Source organism: Tupaia chinensis, unplaced genomic scaffold, assembly GCF_000334495.1.
Source record: "Tupaia chinensis unplaced genomic scaffold, TupChi_1.0 Scaffold149184_1, whole genome shotgun sequence".
Taxonomy (NCBI): Eukaryota; Metazoa; Chordata; class Mammalia; order Scandentia; family Tupaiidae; genus Tupaia; species Tupaia belangeri.
In genome coordinates, this window is record NW_006209032.1 from 1,287,710 (window position 1) to 1,300,487 (window position 12,778).

The 12,778-nt window shown below is 45.9% G+C and overlaps 1 protein-coding gene across 1 annotated transcript in view; it reads left to right on the forward strand.

Moving 5' to 3' along the window:
- Positions 1-245: 245 nt before the first annotated feature.
- The window catches only part of PRKAR2A (protein kinase cAMP-dependent type II regulatory subunit alpha), a gene marked incomplete at its 5' end in the record, with an annotated part of 32,015 nt that continues 19,482 nt past the window's right edge, over positions 246-12,778 (forward strand). The window contains 3 exon segments of the mRNA XM_006171043.2: positions 246-281; positions 4,352-4,404; positions 6,145-6,228. Coding sequence (XP_006171105.2) covers positions 246-281; positions 4,352-4,404; positions 6,145-6,228 — 173 coding nt within the window.

The window sequence follows — 12,778 nt, forward strand, 5'->3', positions numbered from 1 at the left end:
GTGTGCAGAAATAAAATTGCCACCTTGAGTACACTGAAGTTGTAAAGAGCTTGTTTTCAGAAACATTTTCTTTTCTAGTTGTCTTTATACAATGATCATGTTGAGCAGCTGTTTATGGTTGGGTATGGAAGTGTATGACCTGACCCCCTCCACTTGGTTTTGAGATGCTTAGTTCTGTAGTCAGAGACTGCATAAAGGGAGGATGGGAGTGGATGGCTAAATGTTGCTTCTTCTTTGTTTTGCAGTTCCAATTCCGAGCAGATTTAATAGGCGAGTATCAGGTATGTGTTCTCTTTCATAACATATTGCTAAAATGCTGTTTTAGCATAGGAGTATCTTATGTCGAAATAAACTGACCTTTTAAATAAAAAGATAAGCCACTAGCATTACAGAACATTAGGTTGAAAGTAAAGTTACCTGGGGTTTTTTCGTTCTGTTTTTTTTTTTTTGGAGAGGTTTTCACTATAGAGCGTGTGCGCTCGCCAGACAGACAGAGAGAGACATAGAGACAGAAAGCGAGAAATCACCCCCCAGGGGGGATGGTCACACCACAATCCCTTCTCCTCCATTCTCCTCTTGGGATCTTGGGCATGCACGCACACACGCCCGGCGTGAGTTTTAAGCCACCGGGTCCGGGACGCGAACCGCAGTCGACTACGTGGGAGTCCAGCGATATAGCCATTACGCTAACTGCTGGTTCCCCGTTCTGTTTTTATTCAAAGTCATGAATATATCTGTTTATATTTTTACCTTGCTATAATTAGGGTGGCTTGTCTCTCTACATTTATGTCATTAATTTTTTTTATGTTCATAATTATATCTTCTAAAAGCTATATTTCATATAGTTTTCAGCTGTTCGGTCCCCTTTACGGTGCAGGAAGTGGCATTCCCTGGCCAGAGGCTGAGCACTGCCCTGTCCTTTTCCATGTCTTGCCTTCTAGAGCCCATCTACACGTTAGGCTGCTGGGAGAAGGGAGCCCTGCACAGGCCCCTCCATGCCATCTCCGTAGTGGGGAGCACAGTGGTAGATAGGGCCTCCGACGGGTTTATTTGGCATTCTACGGTTGTTAACAAAAATGAACGCTCTCCAAGTACAGGAAACCTGCTACTATTTGTTTATATGGGATTAGTTTGGTATTATTTTACTGTTTTCTGTTATGCTCTAGGTTATATTTTTAATAACACTGAGTAAATTTTCTTTGTTCTTTTTTTAATTGCCAGAAGGGTGCATGCACTTGTCACAGAGAACAAGAGAGAAAGCACTGCTTTCTCTGTCTCAGGAACAAAGATAGAAAACACCCCCTTTCTCTCTCAGGGGCATGAGCATGCCATGTCTTTTTCTTCTTATTAGGATTTGCAGCGTGCATGTACACGCACACTGTGTTTTTCAAGCCATGGCACAGCCAGCCATGTGAGGCCCAATGTCTTTACCTCTTGACCCATGGACCTGTGATTTTTTTTCTTTCTTTTTTTTTTTTAAAGGATTATTTTATTAAACTTTATTTATTTATTTATTTTTAAATTTGACCAGAGAAAGACAGAATGAGGGGGAGGGGGAGAGTGAGAAAGCAAGCTGCCAGTTCTGGGACTTGAACTGTGGTCAGCCATGTAGGAGTCCAGCATCCCTAGCCACCACACCACCTGCTGACCCCAAGACCCTGGAATTTTTTTTATGTAAAATCTTCTTGGATGGCCATGCTATGCTATTTATTTTAATTTTGCTATTTTTTATTTGATGATGCAGTTTCACTGCCTTCTTCATCTGTTCCCTCTAATTCTTCTCTGCCTATTTTAGGATGTGAAGTCCCTGGGGGACAGGCAGTGTCGATGGCATTATAGTAGCATAGTAACAGGCCGGGCCAGAGCAGCAGAGTCCTGTGTATGGGACATCCTAGAAGCTGTCATTTCTCAGGGGTTCAGTTAGCTTGGAGAATCAGTGAGGAAGGGAAGGTCTGGATGTAGCATTCCGTGGCCACAGTGGGTAGATGTCTCAGAGACTGAGAGTTAAACTGGGAGTGGTATGTGTCAGCCGGTCCCCCGGTTGTACGTAGATGGAGCCTTTTGGCCATCACATAAATGGAGAACCGGGATCAAGACCCATTTCTATTTCTTCCCTCCTAAGAAACGAGAAATAAACCCTGACATGCAATACAGGGCCTTTAGTGAACTCAGCAGATTAAGGATGTAAGAGGAGTCAAGACTAGAAAGGTTCACCACAGAATGCTCAGCAGAGTGCAAGAAATCATTGCCTATACGAGCCCTGAGGAGACAGCCAAGGAAAGGATAGGCTGAGATGGAGCCGGAAGTGGATGTGATGAGGAAAGACTACAAGGAAGCTAAAAGCAAGAAGCAAAAAATTAAATACATAGAGAAGACAGCAAGGGCGAAGGTGTTAAGTGCAACCTGTAACGGAGGGCAGCCTTGAAGGAGGGACAGTTGAGAGCTGAGAGAGAGCAGAACCGAGGTAATAATTACTATTCCCGAAAGCCAGGACAGATGAAGCAGAAATAGTAATAGTCTGAAAAGCTGGCGTTGGCCACACCCTTACTATGCGCAAGGCACTTATCTGCTTGATCCCTGTGACAGGCTTCAGAGGAAAGTGCCATTGTGAGGCGCATTATGCAGAAGAGTGATTTACAGTAAGGCACCGCTGCGCTGCTCCTGCTCGCTGCTCGCTGCTCGCTGCGCTGCTCTGGCTCTTGCAGATAAAAGGGGGTTTATGGGAAGAACACGTTCCCCAGCTGTAATGGCTTGTATTGTGAAGGACAAAACAGACTTGATGCATTCTGAGCAACGCCAGTGGTCACATCCAGGTCATTCTTGGCAAAACTTTACTTTTTTTTTTTTTTAATGTTTCTTTTGCTATAGGGCTCGTGCACTTGCCAGAGGGGGTGGGGTGGGGAGAGAAAGTGGGAAGGCCACCTCTCAGTGGATGGCTACGCCAGATCCCATCTCCACCATTCTCCTCTCAGGAGTTTGGGCACATGTCCCTCAAGCTGCCAGTTTGGGCGGGACCACACAGCTAAGCTGCCTTAACTGCCTCACCACCTGCTGGCCCCTCGTTCTTTCTTATAGCTGCATCATTTATGTGGATACTTATATCACTGCTGATATTTTACTAGTAGATATTTTTAAAATACGTATTTCATTTTCTTTACTATTCTTATTTTTTTCAATTTTATCAGAGAGAAACAGAAAGAGAGAGAAAGTGAGAAACCAAGGTACTAGGTCCGGGACTCAAACCACAGTTGGCCATGTGAGAGTCCAGCACTTTAACCACCATGTCATCTGCTGGCCCCAGTATTTTACTAGTATAAATAATATTTCAATGATTTTTTTTTTTAAGATTTGCCAGAGGGCATGTGCGTTTACTAGAGGGCAAGGGAGAGAGAGAGAGAAAGCATCCGCAAGGGGGGATTGCCACACCAGTCCTTTCTCCTCTCTTCTCCTCTCGGGATTTTGGACATGCACATGTACCCAGTGTGTCTTTCAAGCCACTGAGTCCGAGACTCGAACTGCACAGTCAGCCATGTGGGATCCAGACATCCTGCACTGCTGGCCACATGTTGCAATGGGTATTTTTTAAATGGCTGAATGACGGTGACAGAAGTCTGTAGATAGCTACAAGGGAGTCCAGAGATATATCCATTAGGTCAACCGCTGATCCCGACTTTGAACTGTTTTAGTTGGTTCTTTTGCAAATTGTCTCCTCCTGTACATTTATAGCACACATATAGAACTTGATGGTTTTTCACCCTTGCCTCGTAGCCCAGCAGGCTTGTCCTTATTTGTCCGCCTCACTCCCCTGGGATTCAGTAGGTGGTATATTCCACCCTCGCTGCTGTCTGGACCTGCGGATCTCTAGAGAGCGGGGTTTTCAGCACCTAAGGGGGTGCCTGACACTAGTTTGTACTTAAAATATTTGAACAGTATGTTGAATATATAATATATATTGAAAGAATTAAAGATTATCGGGACCGGCAGTTGGCATAATAGCTATGTCGCTGGACTCCCATGAGGTCGACCATGGTTCGATTCCTGGACCTGGTGGTTTAAAGTCACGCCGGGTATGTGTGCATGCGTGCCCAAGATCCCGAGAGGAGAGTGGAAGAGAAGGGATTACGACATGGCCATCCCCCCCTGGGGGGGGTGATTTCTTGCTTTTTGTCTCTCTGTCTCTCTCGCGCGCGTGCGAGCACACGCACCCTATAGCAAACCTCTCCAAAAAAGTATGAAAGAATTAAAGATTATTATAACTTCAGAAAACAATGAATAAAAGGAGGTTGTATTCACTTATTTTTCTGAAACCATGTATCTGTTCAATTCCTTTTTCTTTTTTCTCCAAATTTAGTCTGCGCTGAGGCCTATAACCCTGATGAGGAAGAGGAAGACACTGACCCAAGGGTAAGAACCGAAGCAAAGGCATTAGGTATACTGTATTTCTCATTGCCCCCCCCCGCCCCCCCCCACACACATCCAGACCTCATCATTCCAATAATTAAAATAAATACAAATTGTGGGTTTTCACATAACAGACCAAAAGCCGTACTGGCTGAGGGTATGGGGAACTCTAGCTTAAATGGCTGTTGTTTACTTACCATCTCCACTTAGATGTCAGTAGACAACTCAGACTTACTGTGAGCTCCGGTTATTTCCATTTAAATGCTCTTTCCCCCCCACGTCTCTCCCAGCTTAGTTCCTGGTAGCTCCCTCCTTGCAGTTGCTCAGGCCCAAAACTCTGGTCACCCTGAAGCCTTTTTTTTTTTTTTTTTTAATGCTTTTCTATTTTTTAAATAAATTCAATAGACTCTGTCTTCAGAACACATCAAGAATCATACTACTTCTCAACCCTCCGCGACTGCCGCCCCAGTGACCCCGGTCTAGTTCGGAGTGGCTGCTGCAGCTTGCTGATAGCCACGCTTACCTTCCCCAGGCTGTTGTCCACTCACACCAGGGTAATCTTTACAGGCACTACTCAGGCCTCTTCCCGCCCTCAGCACCCTCAGATCACCCCGTGTTGCCAGAGAAGGTCCAGCTCTTCTTCGACCTGCCCTGCCCTTCGTGATGTGGGCATGTCCCCACCCTCGGCCTCCTGACCTCTCCCCATCACTCTGCGTCAGCCGCACCTGCCTCCTGGTTGTCGTTCAGACATGCTGTTGACACTCCCACCATGAGGCCTGTGTTCTCTTGCCGTTCCTTCCATTGGGATGCTCTTCCATGGAGAGATCCACATGACGCACTCCCCCAGGCTGTGCCCACTTCCTGGACATCTTACACAGAGATGTCACCTTCTCGGTGGAGGCCTCCCCTGGCCACACATACCCACACGCGCTCTCCTGCTTCTCATCTCTCTTCTTCTGTCCTCTCAGTCTCGAACACATTATTTTTTGAGAGGTTTTTGCTATAGGGCGCGTGCACTCACCAGAAAGACAGAGGGAGACAGAGAGACAGCAAGAAGTCACCTGCCAGGGGGGATGGCCACACCGCAATCCCTTCTCCTCCATCCTCCTCTCGGGATCCTGGGCATGCACGCACATGCACCCGGCGTGAGTTTCAGTCACCAGGTCTGGGACTCAGACCACGGTCAACTACACGAGAGTCCAGCGACACAGGCATTACGCCAACTGCTGGTCCCTCTCCAACACATTTTATGCATTAGGATGGGTGTTTTTCTGTGTGCTCGCTGCTTTGTCCCCAGAGCTGGGAGGGTGTCTGGCACCAAGTAGTACTCAGTATTTGTCACGTGAACATGGATTTGTAACGCTCCGCTTTACGGGTAGGATCCCACAGCCAACATGTGGTCCCGGCTCAGTGATGTCTCCTGTACCACACCTCCCCTCTGGAGTCAGCGTACTGCTTGGTGCCGTGTAGAACTAAAAGGATACAACACGTGCTCTTTGTTTTCCCCACTTTTTTTTTTTTTTTAAAGAATTATTTATTTACTTAATTTGACCAGAGAGAGGGGGAAAGTGAGAAAGCAAGCCATCAGGTCCGGGACTCGAACTGTAGTCGGCCATGTGGGAGTCTAGCCCTATAACCACCATGACACCTGGTGGCCCTGTTTTTCCCACTTTTTAGAAGAAAGAAACATACCAGGCTTTGAGTTACTTTAAATGAAATTGAAAGTTTTCTCTGGATTGGCAGGTGATTCATCCCAAAACTGACGAGCAGAGATGCAGACTTCAGGAAGCTTGCAAAGATATCCTCCTCTTCAAAAATCTGGATCAGGTAACATTGATTTTTAAAGTCTGTGTTATAAAGGTCTTTTTAGCTTTTTTTAGTTTTGCTGTAGGGTGTGTGGTACTCCCAGATAGAGAGGAAGGGAGAGTGAGAAGTTATTCCCCGAGGGGGTGGCTATGCCATGGTCCCTTCTCTGCTCTCCTCTTGGGATGCTGGACACGCACACACACGTGCCCATTGTGATTTCCAGCCACCAGGTCCAGGACTCAACCACACGCTGGCCACATGGGACTCAGCTGCCTTAACCTTTGCGCCACCTGCTGGCCTGATTGTTGCCCTTTTTTCCTATTCGTCATTTAAACAGTTGTGCTTAATCACAGTGGTATGAGGAATAACACTTCAGATTCATCTCAGAAATGCCTGCCTAGTGTTAATAGCTACAATCCAGCCATGGCTTTTCAGATGCCTTTCAGTATTTTTCTTCGGTACGTCATTCAGATCACGCGGGTAATTTGAGGCCTTGCAGCCTGGTTGTGTGGCAGAGTTAGCATGACCCTGGTTTTTTGGAAGGTCTGCCCTTACGCTCCAAGCAGACCGATTGCTCAGTAACAGTCATGCACTGGAAGCGTGTGTCTGTTTTCACGCTCAGGCATGGGGCACGTCTTGCGACTGCTCCTCAGTGAAGGCCACTCCATGAAGCGCGGCGCTTCTTGTGAGGGGTGTGTATTTGCAGGGCCTGGGTAGGGTCCACGCCCTGGCCCTGTCCTCCCTCTCTCAGTGGTGGAGACAGAGCAAGGACTGTCACCTGAGGACAACGGGTGTCCCAGTGTGTTTGGGCTTTTGTGAAAGCCATTAACTGGATAGCTTATGAACAACAGAGATTATTCTCACTCTTTGGGAGGCTGAGAATTCCAACTGCAAGGTGCCAATAGTTCAGTGTCTGGTGAGGGCCGTTCCCTGGCTCAGAGATGCTATCTTCTTTTCCTGCTCTCAAGGAGAGAGAGAGCTCTCTGGGGATCTCTTCTAAAGTTTATTTTCTCAAGAAAATAAGACTTACAGAAAGACAGACAGGCAGCCCCCAGGGTCCTCACGCTGTTATCCACACCCTGTCTCAGCCAGCCCGGATCACAGGTGTGTGTACGCCCAGTTTGCTCAGGGAGCCCCCACTGCAAGAGCCTAGAACCTGGGCGCAGAACTTGAAGGCTCACTGCGTGAACCAGTGGATCCAGCTGTTACCACCTGCCCCCGGGGGTCTCTTTTCACAGGGCACTAATCCCTGTCTTCCAGCTCCACCCTCATGACCCAGTCACCTCCCAGAGTTGCTGCCTCCTACTGTCACATTGGTAGTTAGGTTTTAACATGTGGACTTTAAGGGAACAGAAACATTTCATCTGTAGCTATCGGGAATATTCAGATTTCCTCTTTGTCCTTCACTTCGAAGGCCACACGCCAACGCCACATGAGTACTGAGGAACTAACCTCTTGGGAAATACTGAAAGGTACAGCGATAGGAAGATTAGAATTAGGATTCCTCTGCTACTCAGCTCCTACAAGACTTGTTCAGGGACCAGCAGTTAGCGTAATGGCTATGTCGCTGGACTCCCATGTAGTTGACCGCGGTTTAAGTCCCGGACCCGGTGGCTTAAAATTCACGCCAGGCACGTGTGCATGCGTGCCCAAGATCCCGAGAGGAGAATGGAGGAGAAGAGATTGCGGTGTGGCCATCCCCCCCTGGGAGACCCATTCATAAATAGAACAGGACTTTCTTCTTTATGTATTGTGAATAAAGCCTCTTGTAAATTTTACACCATTCTAGTTGTTATGAGGGTAGTTTCTGTGTCAATCTAATAGAGTTCTCTCAGTGTTGGAGAATAATGTTTTACCATTGGCGTCGAAAAATGATGACTGAATTTTCAGATTCAGTTCTATTTTTTCAACATTTCGTCCTGAAAATATTCAAACACAGTTGAAGCAGAGTCGAAAGACTGTTGCAGGAGCATGGGTATATCCACCACCTGATTCTAACATTGACATTTTATCACGCTCGCTCTATCACACACTGTCTACCCAACGCCCCCCCCCAAGGGTCAGCAGACCTTTTCCTCAAGAACTAGACAGTAATATTTCTGTCACCACTACCCAGTTCTGCCTTCGTGCCAGGAAGCTAGCCATAGCCACCCATAAGTGAAAGGGCATGGCTGTTTTCCTATAAAACGTTCTTTATCAAAACGGGTAGAGTTTGCTGGCTCTTGCATTACTTCATCTTACTTTGAAGAGTGTGTCTCAGAGTAAGTTGCAGATGTCAGTCTACTTTCTCCTGAGTCCTTTGACGTATGTATCATGAACTAGAGTTCAGTGTTTGTTTATAGTTTTTCTTTCTCATTTTTTTAAGGTTTTGTTTGTCATAGGGCACATGCACACGCTGCAGAGACAGACAGTGAGAGGGAAAATGAGAAATCCCCTCCTGGGGGAGGATGGCCCCACTGCAGTTGCTTTTCCTCCATTTTCCTGGGATTTTGGGCATGTGCACACACACGCCCAGCGTGATTTTCAAGCCTCTAGGCTGGGGACTTGAACCGCAGTCAGCCATGTGGGATCCAGCACTTAATTATGACATCACTCTCTGGCCCCTGTTTATAGCTTTTCATTGTAAAGTTTACATGCAATGAAATGCGCAGGTCTTTTTGTTCTTCCTTCTCATTGTCAGAGGGCATGTGTGTTCACCAGAGAAAAGGAGGGAGAAACGCACTCCCGTCGATGGGAAATGGTCGCGCCAGAGTCCTTTCTCCTCTGTTTCTCCTTCCCGTCAGGATTACAGATATGTGTACCCACAGGCCCAGAGTGTTTTCCAAGTGGCTCGGGCCAGAACTCAAACAGTGGTCGACCTCATAAGATCTGGCTCCAAGTCACAGCACAGCGTTCAGACGCTGTGTTTGGGACTGGACAGGCCCTGTCCAGTCGTAAGTGAACATTGGTAAGGTTTTACAGATGCACATTTAGGTAACTCAGACCTCTTCCCAGATACGGGACGCTGCTGCCACCTCAAAAAGGCATCCCTGGGGCCAGCAGGTGGCGTGGTGGTTGAGGGCGCTGGACTCCCACATGGCCAACCACAGTTCGAGTACTGAGCCTGGAGGCTTGCTTTCTCTCTCTCTCTCTCTCTCTCTCTCACTCTGTCCCTCCTTGGTCAAATTAAAATAAATAAAGTTAAATAAAATAATTCTTTAAAAAAAAGGCGTCCCTTACGGCTGTTCATGATCAGTTCTTGCCTCATTCCCTACAGAGAAATGACTGTTTTGATTTTTTTCTGCAATAGATTAGTTTTGCCTTTTCTAGAATTTCATATAATTAGGAATCATATATCAATAATATGTAATCTTATGTGTGAGGCTTCTACTTGGTACTATATATAGATATCTATCTAGTTTTTAAAACAACATCTATCAGGTCAAATGCATTTTGTTAACTTGACGTTTTTTAAAATTTTATTTATCATTATTCAGTTTGACCAGAGAAAGAGAGAGAAATTGTGATTAAGGGAGAGTGAGAAAGCAAACCACCAGGTCTAGTACTTGAACCGTGGCCATGTGGGAGTCTAGCACCTCAACCACCATGCCACCTGCTGGCCCCTTGGTACAGTATTTCCGAGGATTGACCATGTTGTTGCATATATGAACAATTCGTTCCATTTTTTTTCTTTTTTTAACTTTTTATTTTAGACTCAAAAAATTGTAAGAGTAATACAGAGTTCTCATATACCCTTTACTGAGCTGCCCCATATCAGCATTTTGCATAACATAGTAAAGTTATCGAACCAAGAAGTTAACAGTACGTTACATGTTAAACTATAACCCTTACTCTAGTTTCACCTTATTCGAATTTTCTCACTAACGTCCCACATTGTATCTCATTGTTATTTCCTCTTAGTCTCCTCTCATCTGTCAGTTTTCAGTTCTTTCTTTCTTTTCCTAAGAATTATTCATTTATTTATTATCTTTTATTGTTTTTTTCAGGTTTTTGCTATAGGGCGCATGCGCTCTCCAGAGAGAGAGAGAGAGAAATCGAGAAATCACCCCCCGGGGGATGGTCATGCCACAGTCCCTTCTCCTCCATTCTCCTCTCAGGATCTTTGGCACGCACACATGCCTGGTGTGAGTTTAAGCTACTGGGTCCGGGACTCAAACCATGGTCAACTACATGGGAGTCCAGTGACATAGCCATTACGCCAACTGCTGGTCCCTTATCATTATTTTTCAGTTTGACCAGAGAGAAACAGAGAGAGAGAGAGAGAGAGAGAGAGAGAAAGTGAGAAAGCAAGCTGCCAGGTCCAGGCTCGAACCGCAGTTGGCCATGTAGGAGTCCAGCTCCTTTAACCACCTCCACCTGCTGACCCCTTTCAATTCTTTCTTATCTTTTAGTTCTTTCTTGATCTTGATACTTCAAAGAGTTATTTTGTAGCATGTCCATCCATTGATGTACATTCAATGTTTCCTCTTGATTTCGAAATATAGTGATATAGGGGCCAGCAGGTGGTGTGGTGGTTAAGGGCGCTCAACTCCCACATGGCCAACCGCAGTTCGAGTCCTGAACCTGGTGACTTGCTTTCTCACTTTCCTCTCTCTCTCTCTCTCACGCTCATTCTTTTCCCCTCTGGCCAAATAAAAAATAAACAAATAAATAAAGTTAAATAAAATAATTCCTTTTTTGGAAAAAGAAATGTGGCAATGTACCTCCCAGCAGACTGCCACAGGGTTGACACTGTCCTCCCAGAGCAGTGCATCCAGGAGTCGGTGATGCCGGCTGCCCTGCTGCTGGTCATGTCAGAGCCTTCCTCGCTACTGCCGGCCGCTGTTCAGTCATACGGAAATACACATTTGTTTCTCCATTTTTCCGTTGACAGATACCTGGTCTGTTTCTAGTTTTTAGCTATTATGATTTTTAACTTTCTGTCTCACTGTCTCTCTCTGGTGAACACACATACCCTATGATAAAACCTAAAAAATAAAATACCTGAAGCTGCTAAGTCGTAGGGTAGATATATATTTGATTTTTTAAAAAAAGAATTGTTTTATTTAACTTTATTTATTATATATATTTTTAATTTGGCCAGAGAGAGACAGAGAGGAAGAGTGAGAAAGCAAGCCACCAGGTCCAGGACTTGAACCGGGGTCGGCCATGTGGGAGTCCAGTGCCTTTAACCACCATGCCACCTGCCAGCTCCTATATTTGATTTTTAAAAAAAGAGTCATTTTATTTAACTTTATTTATTATATATATTTTTAATTTGGCCAGAGAGAGACAGAGAGGAAGAGTGAGAAAGCAAGCTGCCAGGTCTGGGACTTAAACCACAGTTGGCCATGTGAGAGTCTAGCACCCTTACCTGCCATGCCACTTGCTGGCTCCTATATTTGATTTTTTTTTTTAATCTGCCCAGGGGCTGGCAGGTGGCGTGGTGGTTAAGGGCGTTGGACTCCTACATGGCCGCCTGCAGATCGAGTCCTGGACCTGGCGGCTTGCTTCCCCACCTTCCCACTCTCTCACTGCCCTTCTCTGGTCAAATTAAAATAAGTAAGTTAATTAAAGTTCAATAAAATAATTATTTTAAAAATCTACCCAGTCTATTTCAAAGTGGGTGTAGCGTTTGCGTCCCCGCCGGAAGTGAAGAGGTTGCCAGTTTCCCCACCCTCACCAACGCGTCGGTGGTCAGTCTTTTTCATGTTAGCCATTCTGGTGAGTGCATTTGTTTGAAACGCTCAGGTTTCACACGAGTAGCAAGCCGTCCTCAACGTACTCGGCCACCGGAACCAAAGGTGCCGTGCCGTGAAGCTCAGTTATTTTAGGTGACACTGTCACTCTACGGACATTAAGTCACCTGGAATTGTGCGGCAGTCAAGGTATCTCCTTTCCAGGTCCCCACTAGAGAAAGAGAAAGTCTCTTTGAATTGAAGTCAGTATTCTTTTTGTTTTTGTTTTTGTTTTTAAAAGAATTATTTATTGGGACCAGCAGTTGGCATAATGGTTATGTCGCTGGACTCCCATGTAGTCAACCACGGTTTGAGTCCTGGACCTGTTGGCTAAAACTCACACCAGATGCATGTGTGTGCATGCCCAAGATCCCAAGAGGAGACTAGAGGAGAAGGGATTGCGGTGTGGCCATCCTTCTAGGAGGGTGATTTCTCACTTTCTGTCTGTCTTTCTGGCGAACTCACACGCGCTATAGCAAAAACCACTCCAAAAAAAATTACTTATTTATTTCCATTTTTTATTGTTATTTGTTAATTTGACCAGACAGAGGGAGTGAAAAGAAAAGTGAGAAAATAAGCCACCAGGTCTGGCACTCTAACTGCGATCAGCCATGTGGGAATCCAGCACCCCCAACCATCATGCAACCTGCCGGCCCTGAAACTGGCATTCTTTAGCACTTCCCTAACAGTCACTGGCTTCCGGGTCTGACGGATATTTCGCCCCAGCTAAGACCACTTTTTCTTTAAAATTTAATAATATCGGGGGCCAGCAGGTGACATGGTAGTTAAGGGCACTGGACTCTTATATGGCTGACCACCAGACTCCCACATGGCCGACCGTGGTTCTCATCCTG